Genomic DNA, 26,685 nt, shown 5'->3' on the forward strand with positions numbered 1-26,685 from the left:
TCTTTGTTATAAAGCCAAAAAGATTGGAGAAGTGGTTTACCCATACATCTCCATTTTGGATTGATAACTCTTTGTGTTGTTGTTTGTTTAGTATTTTCCAATTTTCCCAGAAGTGGTTAGTCTCTGGATTCTTCCATTACATTGAGCTGTTTTCTGACACGCTGTTCCTTCTTTTTCCATAGTGTATTTCTGTGTTGTGTATTTCTGTGTTGTTTTAGTGATTCACAATAGTGAAGGCGTAGACTCAGGTTTTCAAGGTCTCTATGTTTTTGGTTGGACAGGTTTCTCAATTTCTTTCTTAGATTGTTGCATTCTTCATCAAACCATTTGTCATTGTTGTCCATTTTCTTCGGTTTTCTATTTGAGATTTTTAGATTTGATAGGGAAGCCGAGAGGTCAAATATACTCTTAAGATTTTCTACTTCCACGTTTACACCTTCCCGATTACAGTGGAACTTTTTGTCCAGGAAGTTGTCTGAAAGGGATTGAATTTGTTGTTGCCTAATTGTTATTTAGTAGGTTTCCAAACTACATTCCTTCCATCTATAGCATTTCTTAATATTACTCAGATCCTTTGGCTTTGATGCCTCATGATTGAGTATTGCTCTGTTCAAGTATACTGTGATCTCTCTCTACCTTTCTCTCTACCTCTCTCTCTCCCTATCCTCTCTCTCCACTATCTCTCTCTCCCTATACTCTATATCCCTATGCTCTCTCTTTCTCGTTACCTCTCTCTCTACCTATCCTCTCTCTCCCTATCCTCTATCTCCCTATAATCTCTACCTATCTCTCTCTCTCTCTCTCTCTTTTATCTCCCTATACTCTCTCTCTCCAAATAATCTCTACCTATCTCTCTCTCCACATAATCTCTCTCTCTCTCTCTCTCTCTCTCTCTCTCTCTCTCTCTCCACATAATCTCTCTCTCTCTCTCTCTAAATAATATCTCTCTCCACATAATCTCTCTCTCTGTCTCTCTCTCTCTCTCTCTCCACATACTCTCTCCCTATACTCTCTACCTATCTCTCTCTCTCTCCACATACTCTCTCCCTATAATCTCTACCTATCTCTCTCTCCCTCCCTATCTTCTATCTCCCTATAATCTCTCTCTCCCTATCCTCTATCGCCTTATAATCTCTCTCTCCACATAATCTCTACCTATCTCTCTCTCCACATAATCTCTCTCTCTCTACCTATCTCTCTCTCCACATAATCTCTCTCTCTCTCTATCTATCTCTCTTTCCACATAATCTCTCTCTCTCTCTCCCCACAGAATCTCTCTCTCTCTCTCTCTCTCTCTCCACATAATCTCTCTCTCTCTCCACATAATCCCTCTCTCTCTCTCTCTCCACATAGTCTCTAACTATCTCTCTCTCCACATAATCTCTACCTATCTCTCTCTCCAAATAATCTCTACCTATCTCTCTCTCCACATAATCTCTACCTATCTCTCCACATAATCTCTCTCTCTCTCTACCTATCCCTCTCTCCACATAATGTATCTCTCTACCCATCTCTCTCTCCACATAATCTCTCTCTCTCCACAAAATCTCTCCCTCTCTCTCTCTCTCTCTCTCTCACATAATCTCTCTCTCTCTACCTATCTCTCTCTACCTAATCTCTCTCTCCACATAATCTCTCTCTCTCTCTCTATACTCTTTCTCTCTCTACCTCACACTCTCTCTACTTCACTCTCTCTCTACCTCTATCTCTCCCTATACTTCTCTCTCTCCATCTCTCTACCTCACTCTCTACCTCTCTCTGTCTCTCCCTCACTCTCTCTCTTCCTATATTCTTTCTCTCCCTATAAACTCTCTCTACTCTCTCTTTACTTCTCTCTCTCTACTTCTCTCTCTCTACCTCACTCTCTCCCTATACGTTTCTCTCTCCCGCTCTCTCCATCTCTCTACCTCACTCTCTACCTCTCTTTCTCTCCCACTCTCTCTCCCTCACTCTCTCTCTACCTCACTCTCTCTCTCCAAGTCACTCTCTCCCTCTCTCTTTCTCTCTCTCTATACTCTCTCTACCCCACTCTCTCTCCCTATCCTCTCTCCACCCCACTCTTTCTCTCCACGTCCCTCTCTCTCTCCTTCTCCCTCTCTCTCTCTCTCTCTCTCTACCTCTCTCTCCACATAATCTATCTCTCTCTCTCCACATAATCTCTCTCTCTCCACATAATCTCTCTCTCTCTCTCTCCACATAATCTGTCTCTCTCTCTCCCTCTCTCTCTCCCTCACTCTCTCCACATCACCTTCTCTCTCCCTCTCCCTCTCTCTCTCTACCTCTCAATTCAATTCAATTCAATTCAAGGGCTTTATTGGCATGGGAAACATGTGTTAACATTGCCAAAGCAAGTGAGGTAGATAATATATAAAGTGAATATCTACCTCCCTCTCTCTTCTCTCTCTACTTCTCTCTCTCAATTCAATTAAATTCAATTAAATTCAATTGACTTTATTGACATGGCAAGTTCATTATTACTTACATTGTCAAAGTATACATATCGAAAAATAAAAATATATATTTATATATACATAAATGGTGGGACAAACAGCAATAATAATTGCAGTAGTAGTAGTGGACATGGGATTACCATTAACAACAACTACAACAACAATATTAATGAGAACAACAATACATTAAAGCAATGGTAGTAGACCAGTGTCAACATGACTGAGAAGACAAGGTATGACGTGATATGAAAGACAAAACAAAACATTGAATTATAATTTTGTGAAAGAAATATTCTCTTAGGTCTGAGTATTTGTCACAGTGTAATAGGAAATGCAGCTCTGTCTCTACCTCTCTCCTGGGGCAGAGTGAGCACAGCCTTTCCTCTCTGGGCAGCCAGGTTTGTCTGTGACGACCGGTCTCTATAGCCAGACTGTGCTCACTGAGTCTGTACCTAGTCAATGTTTTCCTCAGTTTTCTATCAGTCACAGTGGTCAGATAGTCTGCCACCATGAACTGTCTGTTTAGAGCCAAATAACATTGAAGTTTACTTTGATTTTTTGTGGTGTCTTTCCAATAGGTGATATATTTTTATTTTTGTTTTGTGATGATTTGGTTGGGCCAGATATTCTGAGTGCTGTCCTGATGCTCTAAGGGGTTGGTTTGGGTTAGTGAACTGAGCCTCAGAACCAGTTGGCTGAGGGGACTCTTCTCTTGTTTCATCTCTTGACATTGTAGAGCTGTGTGATGGAATGTTTTGGGGTCACTTGTTTTTAGGTGGTTGTAAAATTTGATGGCTCTTTTTTCTACTCGAATGAGGAGGGGGAATTAGCCCAATTCTGCTCTACATGCGTTATTTTGAGTTTTTCTTTGCACTTGCAATACAGTCTTCCAAACTCTGCATGCAGTATTTCAATTGGATGTTCGTCTCATTTGGTAAATTAATTTTTAGAGATTGGACCCCATACTTCACTGCCACATAGAGCAAATGGTTCTGTAACTGATTGAACATTTTTGAGCCAGATTCTAATTGGAATTTCGATTTTGATGTTCATTTTAATGTCTCTCAGCTCATTCAAAGACATGTGAAAGCTACCTGTGTTGCTGATATTTAGTCCTAGATATGTGTAGTTTTTGGTGTGTTCTAATAGAACTGTGTCCAAATAGAATTTATATTTGTCATCCTTATTTTCGGACCTTTTTGGAATATCATTATATTTGTTTTTTTAGGTTAACGGTCAGAGCCCAGGTCTGACAGAACCTGTGAAGATGATCTAGGTGCTGCTGTAACCCCTCTTTAGTGGGAGACAATAGCACCAGGTCATCTGCGTACAGCAGACACTTGATTTCAGTGTTGTGTAGGGTGATACCAGGTGCTGCCGATTATTCTAATGTTTTTGCCAATTTATTAATGTAGATGTTAAATAGTGTTGGACTTATTGGGCAGCCCTGTTTCACTCCCCTTCCCTGAGAGAAGAAGTCTGCTTGGTTGTTGCCAATTTTAACCGCACATTTCTTTTTAGTGTACATTGATTTAATAAAATCATATGTTTTCCCTCCAATACCACTTTCTATTAGTTTATAAAAAAGACCTTTGTACCAAATTGAATCAAATGCTTTCTTTAAACCTACAAAACACGAGTAGATTTTGCCTTTGTTTTGTTTTACTTGTTTATCAATTAGAGTGTGGAGGGTGTAAATGTGGTCTGTTGTACGATACTTTTTTAGAAATCCAATCTGGCTTCTGCTCAGGACGTTGTGTTCATCAAGGAAATTATGTAGTCTGCTTTATAATACTGCAAAGAATTTTCACCAAGTTGCTGTTAACGCAAATTCCTCTGTAATTATTTGGGTCAAATTTGTCTCCATTTTTATAGATTGGTGTGATCAATCCCTGGTTCCAAATATCGGGGAGAATACCTGCAGTGAGGATAATGTTGGAGAGTTTGAGTATAGCCAATTTGAATTTGTGGTCTGTATATTTGATCATTTCATTTAAAATACCTTCAGCACCACAGGCCTTTTTGGGTTGGAGAGTGCATAGTTTTTCCAATAATTCTTCTTCTGTAATTGGGGTATCCACAGTCTTTGACTGCTAATTCAATTTTTCTTGTATATCTTTTTGTTCTGGGCTCTTTGTTATATTGCTGTAGAGGTTTGCAAAGTGATTTCTCCACATATCACCATTTTGGATAGCCAATTCCTCATGATGAGTTTGTTTAATGTATTCAAATTCACCCAGAAGTGGTTTGATTCTATGGATTCCTCAATTCCATCGAGTTGATTTCTAATGTGCTGTTTCTTTTTTGTTCTTAGGGTGTGTTTGTATTGCTTCAGTGTTTCCCCATATTGAAGGCGTATATTTTTGTTGTCTGGTTCTCTGTGTTTTTGATTAGATATATTAGATATATTTATCTCTCTCTCTCTACCTCTCTCTCTCTCTACCTCTCTCTCTCTCTCTGCCTTTCTCTCTCTCTACCTCTCTCTCTCTCTCTCTCTGCCTTTCTCTCTCTCTACCTCTCTCTCTCCCTCTCTCTCTCTACCTCACTCTCTCTCTACCTCACTCTCTCTCTACCTCACTCTCTCTCTACCTCCACCTCTCTCTACCTATACCTCTCTCTACCTCTACCTCTCTCTACCTCTCTCTCTACCTCCACCTCTCTCTACCTCTACCTCTCTCTACCTCTACCTCTCTCTACCTCTCCCTCTCTCTCTCTCCTCTCCTCTACTCTCTCTCACTCTACCTCTCTCGCTCTACCTCTCTCCCTCTACCACTCTCTCTCTACCTCACTCTCTCTCTCTCTACCTCTACCTCTCTCTCTATCTCTACCTCTCTCTCTCTCTCTATGTCTACCCCTCTCTCTCTCTCTACCTCTCTCTCTCTACCTCTCTCTCTCTACCTCTCTCTCTCTACCTCTCTCTTTCTACCTTTCTCTCTCTCTACCTCTCTCTCTCTACCTCACTCTCTCTATCTATTCTCTCTCTCCCTATCCTCTCTCTCTACCTCACTCACTCTCTACCTCACTCACTCTCTACCTCACCCACTCTAAACCTCACTCTCTCTCTACCTCACTCTCTCTCTACCTCACTCTCTCTCTCTACCTCACTCACTCTCTCCCTATCCTCTCTCTCCCACTCTCTCTCTCCCTATACTCAAATTCAAATTCAACTGCTTTATTGGCTTGAAAACCATTGTGTCAATATTGCCAAAGCAACAAAGTATACAATATACATTGTAATACAATTATTAAGAATAACAAATAATAATATACAATTGTATTAAATAATAATACAATATTAAATACAAAAATGTAAATAATAATATGGTAACAAATGTAATAAATATAAAAAGATATACATGGAAAATGAAACTATAACTAACTTCTAATTAAATCACTGTCATCTTCACCACTACATCAGTACTACAGCTACCATCATCATTACTACTACTACCACCACCACCATCATTAAACTGCTATCACTACCACCACCCCTACTACCCATACCACGACTATTCGGAATGATAATCACACCACAACACAATAATCACAGCTCCTTCACCCATGATTATTTTTTGCTTTTCCTCTGAGTTTAATAAGTTAAAATTTTGAATAAATGTAGTAAATTCTGTGAATAAAGAATCTCTTGGTGAGGAATATTTATCACAGTAAAGGAGAAAATGCAACTCTGCTTACCTCCCCTGTTGTGCAGTGACCACGTACACACTCCTCTTTGGGTAGCCATGTCTTTTTATGTCTGTCGGTTTCTATTGCCAATCAGTGGACACTCAGCCTGTACTTGGTAAGGATCTGTCTTTGCTTCGTATCTCAAATCAAAGTTTACAGTGAAATGCTTACTTACAGGCTCTAACCAATAGTGCAAAAAGTATTTATGTGAACAATAGGTAAGTAAAGAAATAAAACAACAGTAAAAAGACAGGCTCTATACAGTAGCGAGGCTATAAAAGTAGTGAGGCTACATACAGGCGCCAATTAGTCGGGCTGATTGAGGCAGTATGTACATGTAGATATTGTTAAAGTGACTGTGCATATATGATAAACAGAGAGTAGCAGTAGCGTAAAAGAGGGGTTGGCAGGCGATGGGTGGCGGGACACAATGCAGATTGCCCGGTTAGCCAATGTGTGGGGGCACTGGTTGTTCAGGCCAATTGAGGTAGAATGTACATGAATGGATAATAAATAATAAACAGAGAGTAGCAGCAACGTAAAATAGGGGTTGGGGGGGGGCACACAATGCAAATAGTCCGGGTAGCCATTTGATTACCTGTTCAGGAGTCTTATGGCTTGGGGGTAAAAACTGTTGAGAAGCCTTTTTGTCCTAGACTTGGCACTCCGGTACCGCTTGCCATGCGGTAGTAGAGAGAACAGTCTATGACTGGGGTGGCTGGGGTCTTTGACAATTTTAGGGCCTTCTTCTGACACCGCCTGGTGTAGAGGTCCTGGATGGCAGGCAGCTAGCCCCAGTGATGTCCTGGGCCATACGCACTCTCTCTGTAGTGACTTGCGGTCAGAGGCCGAGCCATTGCCGTACCAGGCAGTGACGCAACCAGCTTTCGATGTTGCAGCTGTAGTACCTTTTGAGGATCTGAGGACCCATGCCAAATCTTTTTAGTTTCCTGAGGGGGAATAGGCTTTGTCGTGCCCTCTTCACTACTCTCTTGGTGTGTTGGACCATTCTAGTTGTTTGGTGATGTGGACACCAAGGAACTTGAAGCTCTCAACCTGCTCCACTACAGGAATTGTGTAGTCCAAATAGATAGTACAAATAGAATCAAATGCTTTTTTAATAAAGCAAGCAAAAATGTTGCCATCTTTTTTTTTGGTGGACGTGTTCATTAATTAGTGTGTGTAAGGTGTATATACAGTGGGGCAAAAAAGTATTTAGTCAGCCACCAATTGTGCAAGTTCTCCCACTTAAAAAGATGAGAGAGGCCTGTAATTTTCATCATAGGTACACTTCAACTATGACAGACAAAATGAGAAGAAAAAAACCCAGAAAATAACATTGTAGGACTTTTAATGAATTTATTTGCAAATTGTGGTGGAAAATGAGTATTTGGTTAATAACAAAAGTTTATCTCAATACTTTGTTATATATCGTTTGTTGGCAATGACAGAGGTCAAATGTTTTCTGTAAGTCTTCACAAGGTTTTCACACACTGTTGCTGGTATTTTGGCCCATTCCTCCATGCAGATCTCCTCTAGAGCAGTGATGTTTTGGTGCTGTTGCTGGGCAACATGGACTTTCAACTCCCTCCAAAGATTTGCTATGGGGTTGAGATCTGGAGACTGGCTAGGCCACTCCAGGACCTTGAAATGCTTCTTACGAAGTCACTGTATGGTCAGTGGTGGCTGGTTGTTGAGGAGAAAGTACATTTGACATTTTCTTATTACATTTTCTTCTTGAAGAATGGTTTGAATTCTTGAATTCAAAATGCTACAGAAAACCTTTCCCAAGTTGCTGTTTACACCAATTCCCCTGTACTTTTTGGGGTCTGATTTGTCTCCATTTTTGTGGATAGGGGAGATGAGGCCCTGGTTCCAGACATCAGGGAAGCAGCCATAAATTATATCCATGTTGAACAATTTAATCACAGCATTTTGCTACTCAGGTGCGCTGTTTTTCAGCATTTTATTTCTGATGTTATCTAGACCACAAGCCTTCTTTGATTTTATGGATTTGAGCTTTTCATTTAGTTTGTGTTGGGTTATTGGGTAATCTAATGGATTTTGGTTGTTTTTAAATGACTGATTCAAGGATGCTCATTTTTTTTTTTACATTTCTGTTGTAAGTCTGTATGTCGGATGTTTTTGTATAGATTATCAAAATAAGTTTTCCAAATTCCTTTCATCTGGAATGGTTCATTCCTGTGGCTTTGTCGTGCTTGAATTGTTCCACACGTCCCAGAACGGATTTTGGTCCATTGTGTTTTCAATTTCCTCAAGTGTCTTGTAGGTATAATTCAATTTCTTGCGTTTCAGTGTTTGTTTATACTGTTTCAGTGTTTCAAAGTATTCATAGCGTAGCTCTAGGTTGTTTTGCTGCTTATATTTTTAATTTGATATTTATCCTAGGTGCTTTCTAATTGTTTTACATTTGTTATCAAACCATTTTTCAGAAACATTTTGGTTTTTGTTTCTGATGTTGCATTTCTTTGGTTTTCTGAAATGTGCTTTTGATGCTGCTTTTTGGAATATGCAATTGATGTTTTGAGTAGCCGAATTGACACCTTCTTTATTGTCTTGGTATTGTGAGTTATTGAAGAGCTGTATAGAGTTCATCATTTCATTTGAGTTCAGTGTTTCAATGAATCTTTCTGCACTGTTTTTAGCCCATCTGTACGATTGGTTTAAGTTGTAGAGTTTATTGGGCTGTTTTTTTCTATTGAATATTGCTGGTTAATTTCTTCAGAAACACGTTGACCTGACTGTGATCTGACAATGGTGTCCGTGGTCTGACAGTGAATGCACTAATGGAGGAGGGTTCAATATCAGTGATGGCATAATCGACTACACTTGTCCCAAGAGCTGAGCAGTAAGTAAAGTGACCTAAAGAGTCCCCTCTGATTCTACCATTAAGCATCTAAGGCTCGACAGAGATGCACTAACTACTTCCCATTTTTGTTCAGTATTTGGTCAGGACTGTTTCTATTATTTATAATAGGGCTTCTGTACATGGAGGGGTGTCCAAATATGTGGTGGTTACCTCCCGCATCAGTGTAGTCAGGCTCAGAACCTGTTCTTGCATTGAAATCTCCACAAAGAAACACTTTACCCTCTGCCTGAAATTGAATTATTTCTGTATGGAGATTGTCAAAAAACTGATCATCAAAGTATGATGAATCTGAAGGAGGAGCATAAGCTGCACATACGCAAACATCATTGTCACAATAGATTGTACCTTCGTTAAGTTTTTGCCAAATGTGGTTAGTACCTTTTTAATTTCATTCAGTGCTCAATACGCTCTCTCTACCTCTCTCTCTCTACCTCTCTCTCTCTACCTCTCTCTCTCTACCTCACTCTCTCTACCTCACTCTCTCTACCTCACTCTCTACCTCTCTCTCTCTACCTCTCTCTCTACCTCTCTCTCTCTACCACTCTCTCTACCCCTCTCTCTCTTCCTCACTCTCTCTTTCCCTCACTCTCTCTCCATGTTACTCTCTCTCCCTATAATCTCTCTCTACCTCTCTTTCTACATCTCTCTCTCTCTCTCTCTCTCGCTCTCTCTCTCTCCCTATCCTCTCTCTCCCTATCCTCTCTCTCTACCTCCCTATACTCTCTCTCTACCTCACTCTCTCTCTCTACCTCACTCTCTCTCTATCTCACTCTCTCTCTCTCTCCCTATACTCCCTCTCTACCTCACTCACTCTCTCTCGCTCTCTCCCTATACTCTCTCTCCCTATACTCTCTCTCTCCCTATACTCACTGGGCAGCAAGTGGCTAGAGCATTGGACCAGTAATCAGAAGGTTGCTGGATCCAATCCCCGAAGCTGACATGGTAAAAATATGTCGTTCTGCCCCTGAGCAATGCAGTTAACCAACTGTTCCCTGGGCGCCATGGATTTTGATTAAGGCAGCCCCCAACACCTCTATGATTCAGAGGAGTTGGGTTAAATGCGCAAGACACATTTCAGTTGAATACATTCAGTTGGACAACTGACTAGGTACCTCCCTATTCTCTGCCTCTCACAGTGTTTTTCTCTTCCCAGCTCATTCCTCTTTGACTGCAGAGTGAAACGTGTCATGTGGCACAGACACACACACATAAAGGATCAATCCTAAGAGACAAGAGCTCTGCGTGGAAGTAAGAGGAGGGTAAGGAAGTAAGAGAAGAGCAAGAGGGTGAGGGGGGTGGTCGGGGGAGGAAACACTCACACACTCAAGCACATAGGACTAGAGCGGTGAAAAGGAGAAGAGAAGAGCTGGGAGGCAGGAGGGCTGCTGAACAAAGCAAGGGAAGGAGAGGGGAGTCCATGGGAGAGTAACAGCCGTGAAATGCCTCGACGGGAGCCTGCCAGCTGCTCCTGTGGCCACCTGAAGGTAAGACTCATGCTAGACTGAGAAAAAGTAGGGAGACACGGCCGGAGCAGAGAGAGGAGGGAGAGAAAGTATAGCTCTGATGCAAGCCTAACGCTGTGGTTATAGGGTACCCTTAGGCTGCAGCTGAGCTGTTCGATCTGCCTTTGAATGCGATGCCATGCTGTCATTACATTCCGTAATTCATCACCTCGCCATCATCCATTTAGCCGCGTGTCAGATCAAAGTGTGTACGTGAATTAAAACCATATAGTATGGTTGCTATGCTCCCTAAGAGAGAGATACCTCAGATACCTCCAGCCTGCACTGCCTGCGACCTCTTTCCCATCACATCCTGCTTGTGTTCTATATCACTAATGTCACTGCAGTGCATTTGTTTGCTCTCATTCTGAGGGCTAGGTAATCAAAAAACAATGGGTTTCCAGCCCTGTCAGACCACTGTGAGATGCTGCTGAGGCTACTGCCTAGTTTCCTGATGCTAGAGGATGCTTAAATTCTCCTATAGTTGAATGCAGGAGTTTTACGAGTGCAGCAGCCAACAGTGTGGGGGTTTTACACACAGCACCGTGTGTTGTGTTGTGTTTTCGATTCCACACATTCAATGAAAGAAGGTGGTGAGAGAGAGAGAGAGAGAGAGAGAGAGAGACAGAGAGAGAGAGAGAGAGAGAGAGAGAGAGAGAGAGGAGGCCATTATCTGTTTGCAGTAGCTTTTCGCTGGAATATCGGAGACTAGTAAAGAATTTAGAGCAAATCATTTGCATTGATTCCGTTGGAGCACTCAGTCCTCTCTGAGCCGGGGATTAGAGAGGCTGGTTTCAGGGCTGTGATGTGCTATTGTCTGCTCTTATAGGCTGTCCTGGTTGAGTGCACTCTGCACAAAATATCTTGAGTTGTCCCTGTAAAACTTTCATGACAATGGTGGCCATGTCCAACGGGCATGTTTTTCCTACGCAATGTTCCTGGGAATGTCCTCAGCAGGGAATGCAGAGGTGGTTTAAAAGTGTTCGGTATGTGATCATTATTTTTTCAAACATTTCCCATTGAGCAGTGTAAAGGTAGGGCTAACAGGGAAATGCTATAGGAGAAGGATGGTGCAGAACAGTAGTATATAGCACATATTTTATTCTATGCTCACCTTTTTAACCTTTTGATTAGGTTTGTGTGTGTGTGTATGTGTGTGTGTAACCAGTCCATTTGTATAGGTATCACTTCAATCTGACATGAACCATTGATGAAATGGTGCAGCCATTTTGATTGTTGCAGCCACTGTTTGATTGTTGCACGGGGTGAAAGTTGTAGCACCGTAAGTGATTTTGATGGATGGCCCTTTGACCTTGTAAACTGCATTAGAGTTATGCTGTAACTCCTTTTGTAAATCCATCATTATCAGCCTCTGTGCATCACCTCAGTCAACCACTGAAACCAACTCAGTCTCTCTCATGTTGTGGACTGAGGTTTGATTCAGCCCAGAACGCTAGCCCAAATCTAATGAGACATTGAGATGAGATTACTGTGTGTTTGAATAATTAATTGTGTGAATTTATTTTGTGAAAACCGGGTCTCTGGGTAAGGTGGTAGGCATGGCTGTGATAAAAATCAGCCCATCCCCGCTTGTATTGCAGCAATGCATCTGTGTCAGGAGCTTAGCCAAGCGTGAACAATTCTTTGTATTAAGTGCTATGGAAACTGTGTGTCTGTATGATTTGAAAAGAAGGCTACTGCAGCCCTGTAAAGCCACTCAGCTAGGCAAAATGGGAGAGCATTTCTTGTCCAGGTTAATTGGCCGTTACCGAGGTGGAGGTGGAAGTGGGAGGAGAGTGATACTTGGCCATGCTCTAATCTGTCCAGTGTCACAGAGTGGAGAACAATGTGGGATGACATTGAGGTTTTAGAGACAGAGCTCCTTGCAAAAGCAGTGATGTCCTTTATCTTGAAGGGCATTATGGGGATTAAGATGCTGCAGGTCATACGGATTGGAGCTCCATCCATCTAGTTTTAGATTTGGTTCGTTAAGAAATGCTAGGGGCCATGACTGAATTCAAAAGTGAGTTGGTTTCGTGGTGTGGTTTGATGTGGGTATCTCCTGTGTGTTTGCAGGTGGGAAGAGTTAGCCAAATTATTTTGCCAATTGGCTTCAGCTGGCTGGTGTGCAACAGTAGCAAAATTGGTTTGACTTTGGATATTCTATCTCTGGGTCGGTCTTGTCAATAAATGACACAATGTAAATGAGACAGTATTTTCATGTTGCACACCTTTTAAGCTCTCATTAAATGCTTTCAATATCTGTATGTTAATTTCCTTTTTTGCCATTAATGAATGTGTTATCCAATGTGTTTCAATGGGCTACAGTAGTAAAAGCCAATATAAATATGTTTTTTTAATAAAAAAATGTAAATCCCAAAATTTGAATTCAAATAGTTAAATGATCCACGGTATGACCGTCTTAAAACAATTCCATATGTTAGGTTAGTAGAACCCTTTCATATGCAATATTCGTGTATTATTTGTTCTATAATTTGAAGCAGTAGTGGTGTCTATCCTGGAGAATCATAATTAGAACCCTTGCTATCATTAGGTGAAATAAATTAACATCTTGTTTACTTAACCATCTCCAGACGGATTTTCCTTTGCGTACACATCTATCTATGGAGCCAAGTGTGAGCATCCATCACCCAGGGTGAGTAGTTTCCCTCAGTCACAGCCCATTAACACAGGGAAAGAGACATATGTTCAGCATAACGGGCTCAAGGCTTATTGAGTGACACCATGGATGTTCTGACATGGTATGTGGTGGCGAGAAGGAGCGGCCTCCTCAAAGGACTGGTGCAGGGACAGAGCGAGGTGCCGCAAGAATTCTAATTAGGTCCGTGTGACCTTTGGCTCTTTCTGCATGCGCTCAGCACCCCCTCCTCTCTTCCTCTCCTGCTTTCTGCCTCCTCTTGTCCATCCACCCCTCACTCTCTCACTCCTGTGAATGTGGGCTCTGGCCCGTAAATTACGATAAGAGGCTGACGAGCCACCTGATAAATACGGGACATGGTGTTGCAGGGTGTTGGAGCTCCTGTCCTCTCCTTAACCCCCATCCTCCTCTCCTGCCACATTCATGTCCTATAGGACTACTCTGGTCCAGTGGACTGGGTGTTGTTGGCTTGGCCTGGTGCTCAGTCCGTCCAGCATCACTCAACAGTGTTGGGGAGTTTGGGGCATCACTTATAAATACACGTACCCTTGGCACAGGGGCGCGAGAGTACGAGATTCGAGTAAGCAGCAGTTATTCCTGGCTGTGGCTGTGTGGTGTTTAGTTTTTTGGTCCGTTGTCATTTCATTAGACTAATAGTCTCCAGTGTGGGCAGGCCGTCTAGCTGAGGCGGTGTCCATTGCTCAGGAGAAGGTGATCCGTGAGAGATGATACAAGTACTATACTGTATATGCTCAAGGCCGGCTATCAGCCACGAGGAGGTAGAAAAATGAGTCTGGGCCTGAAGCCAAGCTGGCTGGCATCCATAGGCTTTGGAGACATTTTTAGTCATTTGCCCTGACCGACCTCAAAGTGTCATAAGTGAGCAAAGATAGGGATGAAGCGCTGCACTGTGAGCCACTTGTCTTATGCCTCGATCACACAGCGTCCTTACATTTTGGCACACCAGAAATACATTCATTTCCAATGGAACACTTTGTTTGCCTTGCAGCATTGCGTTGCAGAGGCAGTTGCAGTGCGTTCTGTGTGGTGCATACGTTGGAATGATCCAACGTATGCATCAAACTGTATACGTAGACGGCTTGACAGAAATGGTAGCAGAGGGGGAATGTTGAACTTTTGTTGCACACATATCAAGATTATGCTGCGTACCATTTTACGCAATGATGCTCTTGGTGTGATCGAGGCATTAGCCTGCGACTAACTCATGAATGAGAGCCTGGTAGCCATGACGCTGCTGCTGAGAGTTGGCTCTGGGAAGAGGGAAACAGGGGAGGGCAGAGAGGAGCAGGGGAGGGGAGGGGAAGTAGGCTCCCAATGCTGGGCTACAGAAATGACATTGGAGCAACTTATTCCACTAGAGAAGATATATATCTTCTGCACTGATTGTGCAGATCCTCCCAGTGCAGATATTATTGAAGACTCAGCTCTCTCTCTCTCTCTTTCCTCCCCTCTGTCAGACCTATGCTTTGTTTTGATGACTCCTCAGAATTGAATTTTCTGTGGAAAATAGAAAGCTTCTGTATGACCTCAGAATATATGGATCAGTGCCCCCAAATAATAGAATTTGTATTGTAAACCAAAGGGTTAGTGCAGAATTAGCAGTTTCTTACTGCACTCATCATTCTCTGAGGAATGGACAGTAGCGTGGTATACTGTAGCTTATTCATAGATCTAGCTTGAAACCATTTGCAACACATGCACGTCTCATGGATATTTTCAGACAGGAAATGTGTTTGATATGAGTCCCCAAATTTGCTCTTTTAAAGAGCTTTGATTACCTTCAAATTATGTAAGCTAATCGAGAAAATGAAGTGCTACAAACCCAGTTATCTTGTTGATCAAGTTTTTTGTCTTCTCAGGCAGAGTAATGACTAGGGGCTAATCTAAGTCCTCATTATTACGGTCCTCCAGAGGCCAGTTAACTCTGTTGGCCGACAGTCGTGTTATTGGAGCAGTATTTAATATTGATACAAGCCTTGTCCTGGCCACCTAACTCCTCACAACTAGCCCTCACATTTCCTAACTGCACAGAGGGCTGACATCAACAACATTTTAAAGAGCCTCTAATGAAGATAATTAAACCTTACAATAGCTGTTTGTGTAACTCAAACAAAGACTTAAACTGTCCTCAAAAAACGTAATGTGAAAGTGTACAGGTGGAAACATTACAGCAGCCTGAAACAGCTGCTAGAGAGAGAGAGAGAGAGAGAGAGAGAGAGAGAGAGAGCGCACGAGCACAACTGCAGGTTTACTTCTCCGCCACCAACAGATGAGCACTCACTCTATCAGAGCCTAAACCCAATTCACCCAAAGCATCCTGTCGCTCTCCAAGTAACAAGATGAATGCTTGTTACCCTCTTAAAGATAAAATGCCGAGCTGGAATCTGTGTTTGCACAACCGCTGGTGAGTCTGCAGCGAGAGCAGAGCAGCAATCAAACACAGGCAGAGTATGCACACAGGTCCTGGGTTCACCAGTCACTGGGGAGATGTTTAATGCATGAAAGTGTCATGACGTTGGCCTGGGCGTAGGTTTATGACAGTCATAAATACCTCTTCCCCCCTTTTTCCTCTCTCTACCCTACTGATGTTACATTTGCAAAACCCTTGGTTAACATAGAGATTCTGGGAACATCAGAAGGTGGGGGGAAATTAACTATATTCTGGTAATCTGACCAATGGAACATATGCGGTGGTATTTAATGAATATGATGTCAGCTCGGTTGTCATCTGAGACATTCTCATCAATGATAAGATGACATAAACTCTACAGTGGAAAGTCTGCACATCAGAGTTATCGGATTCACATGGAATTGTTGTTCAATATATATATTTGAATATGAAATAATTTGTGATGGGATGAAATGTGATTTTAGCTTCTAAAATGTGAGATTTGGGTTTTCATAAGGTAGGTCTCTGCTCAATCAGTGGCTCGCCCCTGTGAAGGGACATGCACTATAAAACTTTTCAAACACGCCCTCCTCTCCCTTCCTATATAAAGTCTTAACGACAATGTAACCTCCTGTTCCGAGGATGTGAGGACGACGGTCCGATGTCAGAATGGTTCAGATAATAACTACAGAACGAAGCCAACATCAGCGTGAGCTTTGGTTGCGAATGGTGTGAACTTTGAACTCTTATTCACTACAGAAGTGATACCTCCTAGCCGTTGAGTTAGCAACAGCAGCTGCAAACGCAGGTTAGGAAGGAACAGACAGAGTATCCCGTCTACCACACAACGACGTTGCTACAACGTATCCAATTGACAACCAGAGACATTCTTCAAAGGACAAAGGACTCGGTTGGGCAACACGGCCTTCCATCTACCACCAACTTACTGAAGCGCAGCTCAGAGTAAATATTTATTGCATTTTCCTTTTCCAAATTAGCTGTAATTTAGAATGCACAAGATACTGTATTTACGATAGCACAGCTTCGCCCAGTCTTCCCTCTCTTTCACTCAAACCCAGAACCTTTTCTTTTGTGTAACAAGCTGTCGTAACTGTTCCGCCCGCCAGGGACGTTTTCCTTTATGACGTAATTTGTAATCAAGTTATGATTAATTATGTGTATGTGTAATTCTGTGTGATTAGTTAGGTATTTAGTAAATAAATAATTAAACCCAATTTTGTATTGCTGATTCAACTTGTTAGCCAGGGTTCGTGCAGATAACCAAGAATTTAAAACTTTCAGATGAGACTGAATTAAGGTGACGATTAATATTGACTGCTACTGATGTAAAATATTACTAGGTCTTTAAGAGTTTATTCTGAAGATAACAGCTCTATAAATATTATTTAATGGTGCCCCGACTCTCTAGTTAATTACATTTACATGATTAGCTCAATCAGGTAATATTAATTACGGATAAATTATTTTATAGAATAGCATGTCATATCACTTAATCTGGCATAGCCAAAGACACGACATAATCCTTAACTGACTTGGAAAGCAGGACCTGGCGACACTATAACACATTCACTATTCTGGGCCTTGTGTGTCTTGTATTCGTGTCTGTCTGTCTGTCTGTCTGAAATGCCTGTCACGTCGCTCTGCCCTTTACTTTAGACCCGTCAATGTCAACACTGTATTCCTGTGTGGATCTCATGTGTGACGTGGGCCCTCGCTCCTCCACCCCACTTTGCATTTTCTCTCCATGATGCCTTGCCTTGCATCTATCACTGATCAAAATGGAGCAATGTCAGAGCATGACGACAGAGACAAATCAGATGGTGTTGTTATTCTCAGGTAGAAGCAATCTGGTGATTGCTTTCTGATTGGCAGAGGTGGAATCAAGACACTATTATTCGAATCACAAGGTTTGAGTCTCAAGTCGAGTCCCAAGTAGAATGGGTCGAATCTCGAGTCGGGTCCAAGTCGTGCATTCTAAGAGCAAGTCGAGTCAAATCATACGTTTTTTCAAGTCAAGTCTCAAGTATAAGAAATAAGCTATACATGCAATGAGTTGTCTATTTATTGAAGCTACCAGACAGCACTTTTCATTATTTTGTCTACAACATATTTTAATTATGTAATAGTTCATTTTAACAACAAATTATAAATGCAAGCTTCATAAGTATTTATGCTGCAGTAGTTTATGTGTCGGGGGGCTAGGGTCAGTTTGTTATATCTAGAGTACTTCTCCTGTCCTATTCGGTGTCCTGTGTGAATTTAAGTGTGCCCTCTCTAATTCTCTCTTTCTCTCTTTCTCTCTCTCGGAGGACCTGAGCCCTAGGACCATGCCTCAGGACTACCTGACATGATGACTCCTTGCTGTCCCCAGTCCACCTGGCCGTGCTGCTGCTCCAGTTTCAACTGTTCTGCCTTATTATTATTCGACCATGCTGGTCATTTATGAACATTTGAACATCTTGGCCATGTTCTGTTATAATCTCCACCCGGCACAGCCAGAAGAGGACTGGCCACCCAACATAGCCTGGTTCCTCTCTAGGTTTCTTCCTAGGTTTTGGCCTTTCTAGGGAGTTTTTCCTAGCCACCGTGCTTCTACACCTGCATTGCTTGCTGTTTGGGGTTTTAGGCGGGGTTTCTGTACAGCACTTTGAGATATCAGCTGATGTACGGAGGGCTATATAAATACATTTGATTTGATTTGATTTGAAGTAAATTATGCATTTCAAGCAATTTTGAAATACTGTACCTAAAGACCAGTAGACCTATGCTAGTAATTGTTGGTTGAGGGTCCATTGCTGGTGAGTTTGCAAAGTAAACAGTTGATATTCTTGATCACACATTTTTTGTAGCTGCATATTTATTTATGGCAATGCTCTCCTTACAATCTGATGTTTGTGTTGCACCCCGACCCTATAGCTGTATAGCAAATCAGAAATCTGTGAGTGATTCTCAACGTTTTTGACCCCCATTCCCCAAAAAGTAGTGGCTCAAAGCTTGCGAGCCCCGCGCACACACATGAATGCGCACACAATGGCTGCGCAAATGTAGCCTGTCAATAAAGCCAGAAATGGCAATGCATTTTCTAAACTTAAGATACAGAAATAAACTATTTTTTACACCTGCATTTTGAGCTGAAAGTGATTCATGTTTGCAGCCAAGTAGGGATATCATGCCGTCACTTCTCTAAGCAAGAAGAATCATACGGCCTAACTACCTGTACACAGGAGGTTGCAGGATCAGATGGAAAGCATGGTCTGTCTGCACCAAACACTATCACTTTGGAGGGCTGCCTGCCCGCAGAATGCTTGTCAACTAGGTAGCCCATTTCTTCCTCACAAATACTGTTATTAATTCACCAGAATATATCTTCATCCCACAATACTGAAGGCAGTGAGATGTTACAGCTGTCTTTAGACATATAGCCAGTAACCACCCAAACTTTGAGACTGTTTTAACTTATTGTGTGCATAATGTTGCTGCTACCGTCTCTTATGACCGAAAATAACTTCTGGACATCAAAAAAGCGATCACTCACCACTGACTGGAATCATTTTTTTCATTTAACTGTTTCCTTTAACAAGTCCGACGAGAAGTATATCCTGCTTTCACTGGAACAGGCCCAGATCCACGCCTTTTGCGTAAAGAAAAGACGCTGGAAAATGGGACGCTGATTGGGAATCCTTCTGAGAAGCCGGAGGCGAGCGAGTAAACTCCCAACTCCATCCTCCGAGCGAGTAAACTCCCAACTCCATCCTCCTTGCTAACGTGAAATCGTTAGAAAATATAAAAACTGTAACATCCTATGTTTCACTGAGATGTGGCTGAACGAAGAAAAGGATAATATAGAGCTGGCAGGATTTTCCATGCACCGGCAGAACAGAGACGCTACGTCTGGTAAGACGAGGTGTGGGGTGTGTGTGTCTTTTTGTCAATAACAGCTGGTGCGCGATGTCTAATATTAAAGAAGTCTCGAGGTATTGCTCGCCTGAGGTAGAGTACCTTAAGACAAGTTGTCGACCACGCTATCTACCAAGAGAGTTCTCATCTGTATTATTCGTAGCCGTCTATTTACCACCACAAAGCGAAGCTGTCACCAAGACTGCTCTCAACCAACTCTATAAGGCCATAAGAAAATGCTTACCAAGACGTGGCGCTCCTAGTGGCCGAGGACTTCAATGCAGGCAAACTTAAATCAGTTTTACCAAATTTTTACCAGCATGTCACATGTGCAACCAGGGGGAAAAAAATCCTAGACCACCTTTACTCCACACACAGAGATGCATAAAAAGCTCTCCCTCGCCCTCCATTTGGAAAATCTGACCACAATCATATCCTCCTGATTCCTGATTTCAAGAAGAAGCTCAAGCAGGAAGTACAAGTGACTCGCTCAATACAGAGCTGGTCAGATGACATGGAAGCTACACTACAGGACTGTTTTGCTAGCACAGACTGGAATATTCAATGGCATATTATATATTCAATGATTCATTCAATGGCATTGAGGAATACACCACCTCAGTCATTGGCTGCATCAATAAGTGCATTGACGACGACTGTACGTACATATCCCAACCAGAATCCGCATCGAGCTAAAGGCTAGAGCTGCCACTTTCAAGGAGCGGGAGACTAATCTGGACGCTTATAAGAAATCCAGCTACCATCAAACAAGCAAAGCGTCAATACATAATTAAGATTGAATCCTACTACACCGACTCTGACGCTCGTCGGATGTGGCAGGGCTTGAAAACTATTACGGAATACAAAGGGAAACCCAGACGTGAGCTGCCCAGTGACACAAGCCTACCAGACGAGTAAATGCCTTTTATGCTCGATTCGAGGTAAGCAACACTGAAGCATGCACGAGAGCACCAGCTGTTCTGGATGACTGTGTGATAACGCTCCCAGTAGCCTATGTGAACAAAACCTTTAACAGGTCAACATTCACGAAGCTGCTGGGCCAGATGGTGGTCAAGTGTCTTCACTGACATTTTCAACCTCTCCCTGACCGAGTCCCTGACCGAGTCTGTAATACCTGCATGTTTCAAGCAGACCACCATAGTCCCTGTGCCCAAGGAAGCGAAGGTAACATTCCTAATTGATTACAGACCCATGGCGCTCACGTCGGTAGCCATGAAGTGCTTTGAATGGCTGGTCATGGCTCACATCAACAGCATCCTCCCGGACACCCTAGACCCACTCCAATTCGAATACCGTCCCAACAGATCCACAGATGACGCGATCTCAATCACACTGCCCTTTCTCACCTAGACAAAAGGAACACCTAAGTGAGAATGCTGTTCATCAACTACAGCTCAGCGTTCAACACCATAGTGCCCATGAAGCTCATCACTAACCTAAGGACTCTGGGACTAAACACCTCCTTCTGCAACTGGATCCTGGACTTCCTGATGGGCCGCCCCCAGGTGGTAAGAGTAGGCAACAATACATCTGCCACGCTGATCCTTAACACCTCAGGGGTGTGTACTTAGTCCCCTCCTGTATTCCCTGTTCACCCACGACTGCGTGGCCAAACACGACTCCAACACCATCATTACGTTTGCTGACGACACAACAGTGGTAGGCCTGATAACCGACAACGATGAGACGGCCTATAGGGAGTAGGCCAGAGAACTGGCAAGGTGATGCCAGGACAGCAACCTCTCCCTCAATGTGAGCAAGACAAAGGAGCTGATCGTGGACTACAGGAAAAGGCAGGCCAAACAGGCCCCCATTAACATTGATGGGGCTGTAGTGCAGTACATCACTGGGGCCAAGCTTCCTGCCATCCAAGACCTACTGTATATAAGAGGCAGTGTCAGAGGAAAGCCCATAAAATTGTCAGAGACTCCAGTTATAGACTGTTTTCTCTGCTGCCGCACGGCAAGCGGTACCGGAGCACCAAGTCTAGGACCAAAAGGCTCCTCGACAGCTTCTACCCCCAAGCCATCAGACTGCTGAACAGTTTTGCCACCGGACAATTTACATTGACCCCCCCCTCTTGTACACTGCTGCTACTCGTACCGCTGCACACTGACTCGGTACTAGTACCCCCTGTATATAGCCTCATTATTGTTATTCTTATTGTGTTACTTTTTATTATTACTTTTTAATTTAGTCTACTTGGTAAATATTTTCTTCTTTTTGAACTTCACTGTTGGTTAAGGGCTTGTAAGTAAGCCTTTCACGATAAAGTCTACACATGTGACCCTAGATGCCTCACAAGTCCTCAACTGGCAGCTTCATTAAATAGTACCCGCAAAACACCAGTCTCAACGTCAACAGTGAAGAGGCGATTCCAGGATGCTGGCCTTCTAGGCAGTTAAAGTCGAGTCCCAAGTCTTGAGGCTCCAAGTCAAGTCTCAAATTTGATTTTCTATCAAGTCGAGTCTCAAGTCATCAAATTTGTGACTCGAGTCTCACTCGAGTCCAAGTCATGTGCCTTGAGTCCACACTTCTGCTGATTGGTGATTATGGAACACATAGTTCATACTCTGTCACTATATTGGATTATTTTTAAACACCAGTGACCCTATCAGTTATTCAACTTTTATATAACTGAAATGGTGTTGTGAAATTGCAGCTAAAATTAGTCCCTATAGACTTGCCCTCTCCCCATCTCATATCTGTAGGGCTGACTTCCCGTATGTAATTTAATCCCATTGCCAAAAAATATTATTCATAATTTTTTTTCCCTCTGTCGGTTTGAGTATGCAATTGATGTTTAAAAATACAATTTCTGGCACATTAAAATCAGAGCACAGACACTGCAGTCTGTCATTAGATCAATGTATTACACCAATAGACCTAAAACAACAACAAAGAAACCACATTTACTGTTCGAAAAGAAGTCTTCGAAACTACATCAAATCACATTTCATGGTGATACTTCAAAAAAAGCGAAAGAGCTATTATTGTACGCACATGGGAAGTTTAAACAAAGAAATGAAGACATAAAACTATGCTGTGGACATATTGTGAAGGGTCCAGGCTGGTGATTATTGTGATTCAAGTAGTGGTCAGCTTGTCCATGCAGCATCAGGGCTTTTAAAAGTTGGGTTGGTGTTCAGCCCAGGCAGCGTACTGGCACTGATGTGTTCTCCTCCTCTCCTCCTCGGGGGGATAACAAAGGTTGAACACGGTAGCTACTGACAGCTGAGACTGCTTCATTCAGAGATTACAAATTAGCTAACAGAGTGAGTCCAATTTCTCATGTGAGTCCAGAGTTAATCCACACATTAGCATTCTGTGTTGGTGAAAAAGGTCTGTCTTATTATGACGAACTGAGGCTCTGTTCTAATGTCCTCACTACTGACTTCACTGTCCTCACATGCCACCTACTGAAGCATTAAGTAATGAATGAAGTAATGTACTGGATTTGCATTCTTAATGGAACGCTAGTATGGTTGTTGGAGCATAACAGTAGCCTAGATTTGACATGAAAATGGAGACCTGAGCATGAATTGTTAAGATTCAGGCTCGCTGTTAGTAGTGGCTCCTATTCAAACAGATGACTGGCATAGTAGTATTGATTTCTTTAAAGTGATTGACATGATATGTGTAGAAAACTTTTTTTTCAGGGTTATCAGTCAATGCAGTATTGACTATGCAGAATTTTTCCTGATCCTTGATTTTTCCTGATTGATCTTAGGGGATATGTTGTGAAAAACAATCTATTGTTGAGATTTGATTGATGCATAATTCTGTGCATTAATGAAAGTGTAATGCTGAATTCATTGGATATTCAAAGCTAGTTGAATCTCCATCTCCCTCTCTCCCCACAGGTGTTGAGCTCCACCTGAGGATGGCAGGAGATTCTCGAGTCCACATGGACCACGACATGGAGATAGGAGTCACACCCACAGCAGTAAGAACATTTTTGTTTTTTTTTATTTCACCTTTATTTAACCAGGTAGGCTAGTTGAGAACAAGTTCTAATTTGCAACTGCAACCTGGCCAAGATAAAGCAAAGCAGTGTGCCACAGAAAACAACACAGAGTTACACATGGAGTAAACAATAAACAAGCCAATAACACAAACAAGTCAATGACACAGTAGAGAAAAGAAAGTCTATATACAGTGTGTGCAAAAGGCATGAGGAGGTAGGCAATAAATATGCCATAGGAGAGAATAATTACAATTTAGCAGATTAGCACTGGAGTGATAAATGAGCAGATGATGATGTGCAAGTAGAGATACTGGTGTGCAAAAGAGCAGAAAGTAAATAAATAAAATAAAAACAGTATGGGGATGAGGTAGGTAGATTGGGTGTGCTATTTACAGATGGACTATGTACAGCTGCAGTGATCGGTTAACTGCTCAGATAGTTGATGTTTAAAGTTGGTGAGGGAAATTAAAGTCTCCAACTTCGGCGATTTTTGCAATTCGTTCCAGTCACTGGCAGCAGAGAACTGTAAGGAAAGGCAGCCAAATGAGGTGTTGGCTCTGGGGATGATCAGTGAGATATACCTGCTGGAACGTGTGCTACGGGTGGGTGTTGTTATCATGACCAGTGAACTGAGCTAAGGCAGAGATTTACCTAGCATAGACTTATAGATGACCTGGAGCCAGTGGGTCTGGCGACGAATATGTAGCGAGGGCCAGCCGACTAGAGCATACAGGTCGCAGTGGTGGGTGGAATAAGGTGATTTGGTAACAAAACGGATGGCATTGTGATAGACTGCATCCAGTTGCTGAGTAGAGTGTTGGAAGCTATTTTGTAGATGACATCGCCAAAGTCGAGGATCGGTAGAATAGTCAGTTTTACTAGGGTAAGTTTGGCGGCGTGAGAGAAGGATGCTTTGTTGCGAAATAGAAAGCCGAGTCTAGATTTGATTTTGGATTGGAGATGTTTAATATGAGTCTGGAAGGAGAGTTTACTGTCTAGCCAGACACCTAGGTATTTATAGTTGTCCACATATTCTAGGTCGGAACCGTCCAGGGTGGTGATGCTAGTCGGGCGGGTGCGGGCAGCGAACGGTTGAAAAGCATGCATTTGGTTTTACTATCGTTTAAGAACAGTTGGAGGCTACAGTGCACAGTGTCCAAGGAAGGGCCAGAAGTATACAGAATGATATCGTCTGCGTAGAGGTGGATCAGGGAATCGCCCGCAGCAAGAGCGACATCATTGATACAGTGCTTTGCGAAAGTATTCGGCCCCCTTGAACTTTGCGACCTTTTGCCACATTTCAGGCTTCAAACATAAAGATATAAAACTGTATTTTTTTGTGAAGAATCAACAACAAGTGGGACACAATCAATCATGAAGTGGAACGGCTGTTGGCTGGGGATGGAGTAGCCAGGAGGAAGACATGGCCAGCCGTTGAGAAATGCTTATTGAAATTTTCGATTATCATGGACTTATCAGTGGTGACTGTGTTACCTAGCCTCTGGGAGGAGATGTTCTTCTTCTCCATGGACTTTACAGTGTCCCAAAACGTTTTGGAGTTAGAGCTACAGGATGCACATTTCTGCTTGAAAAAGCTAGCCTTTGCTTTCCTGAGTGACTGCGTGTATTGGTTCCTGACTTCCCTGAACAGTTGCATATCGTGGGGACTATTTGATGCTATGGCAGTCACAGGATGTTTTTGTGCTGGTCAAGGGCAGTCAGGTCTGGAGTGAACCAAGGGCTATATCTGTTCTTAGTTCTGCATTTTTTGAACGGGGCGTGCTTATCTAAGATGGTGAGGAAATTACTTTTAAAGAATGACCAGGCATCCTCGACTGACGGGATGAGGTCAATATCCTTCCAGGATACCCGGTCTATTAGAAAGACCTGCTCACAGAAGTGTTTTAGGGAGCGTTTGACAGTGATGAGCGGGGGTCGTTTGACCGTGGACCCATAGCGGATACAGGCAATGAGGCATTGATCGCTGAGATCCTGATTGAAAAAACAGCAGAGGTGTATTTGGAGGGCAAGTTGGTCAGGATAATGTCTATGAGGGTGCCCATGTTTACAGATTTAGGGTTGTACCTGGTGGGTTCCTTGATGATTTGTGTGAGATTGAGGGCATCTAGCTTAGATTGTAGGACTGCCGGGGTGTTAAGCATATCCCAGTTTAGGTCACCTAACAGAATGAACTCTGAAACTAGATGGGGGAGATCAATTCACAAATGGTGTCCATGGCACAGCTGGGAGCAGAGGGGGGTCGAAAGCAAGCGGCAACAGTGAGAGACTTATCTCTGGAGAGGTAATTTTTTTTATTAGAAGTTCAAACTGTTTGGGTATAGACCTGGAAAGTATGACAGAACTTTGCAGGCTCTCTCTGCAGTAGATTGCAACTCCTCCCCCTTTGGCTGTCTATCTTGACGGAAAATGTTGTGTGATGATAAGAGAGGTTGTATCTCTGGATAAGCTGGTTATAATGGGTGAGGTCATCGCATGTGTGGGAGGTGGGACAAAGGAGGTATCAGAGGTATAATGAGTGGAACTAGGGGCTCCATTGTAAACTAAAACAATGATAACTAACCTAAACAACAGTATACAAGGCATATTGACATATGAGAGAGACATACAGCGAGGCATAAAGTAATCACAGGTGTTGATTTGGAGAGCTAGTTAAGACAACAACAACAGCTAATCAGCTAAAACAACAACAGGTAAAATGGCGATGAATGGGCAGAAAGTCGGTTAACTACACACAGAGCCGGAGTTCGCAGCTGGGGCCGGAAGATAAACAAACAAACAAAATAAATATATAAACAGAATGGAGTACCATGATTAATGGGCAGTCCAGCGGGCATCAGCTATGTAGCCAAGTGATCATAGGGTCCAGTTGGCAACAATAGATGAACAGGGAGGCCGCGGAGTAGTCCTTACTACGCTAGCACGCGGGCGGCGCAACGTTTAAAGTTAGTTGCCCGGGGCTAGTAGAAGCGTCTGCTCCGATGGAGGCCGGTTGAAGGCACAGCGGATGGAGTATTCGTCGGCAGACCTGTCGTGGTGGTGCGGCGGGCGCCGTGTCGACTAAGGATCCAAGCCAGGTGGCAAAAGAGGTATTGTAGTTGTAGTAATTTAGTTTTCTATCCAGCAGATGCGCCTGGCTCACGGCTAACTGGTGCTAGCTTCGTGG

At 42.8% G+C, this 26,685-nt stretch overlaps 1 protein-coding gene across 1 annotated transcript in view; it reads left to right on the forward strand.

The window, feature by feature from the left end:
* The first annotated feature begins 10,066 nt into the window (after positions 1-10,066).
* LOC139385962 (G protein-activated inward rectifier potassium channel 4-like) overlaps positions 10,067-26,685 on the forward strand; it is a 33,842-nt gene continuing 17,223 nt past the window's right edge. Inside the window, exons 1-2 of the mRNA XM_071131277.1 lie at positions 10,067-10,508; positions 23,398-23,480. Coding sequence (XP_070987378.1) covers positions 23,418-23,480 — 63 coding nt within the window. The 5' untranslated portion in view covers positions 10,067-10,508; positions 23,398-23,417. The remainder of the gene's footprint in view (positions 10,509-23,397; positions 23,481-26,685) is intronic.

Source organism: Oncorhynchus clarkii, chromosome 27 (assembly GCF_045791955.1).
Source record: "Oncorhynchus clarkii lewisi isolate Uvic-CL-2024 chromosome 27, UVic_Ocla_1.0, whole genome shotgun sequence".
NCBI lineage: Eukaryota > Metazoa > Chordata > Actinopteri > Salmoniformes > Salmonidae > Oncorhynchus > Oncorhynchus clarkii.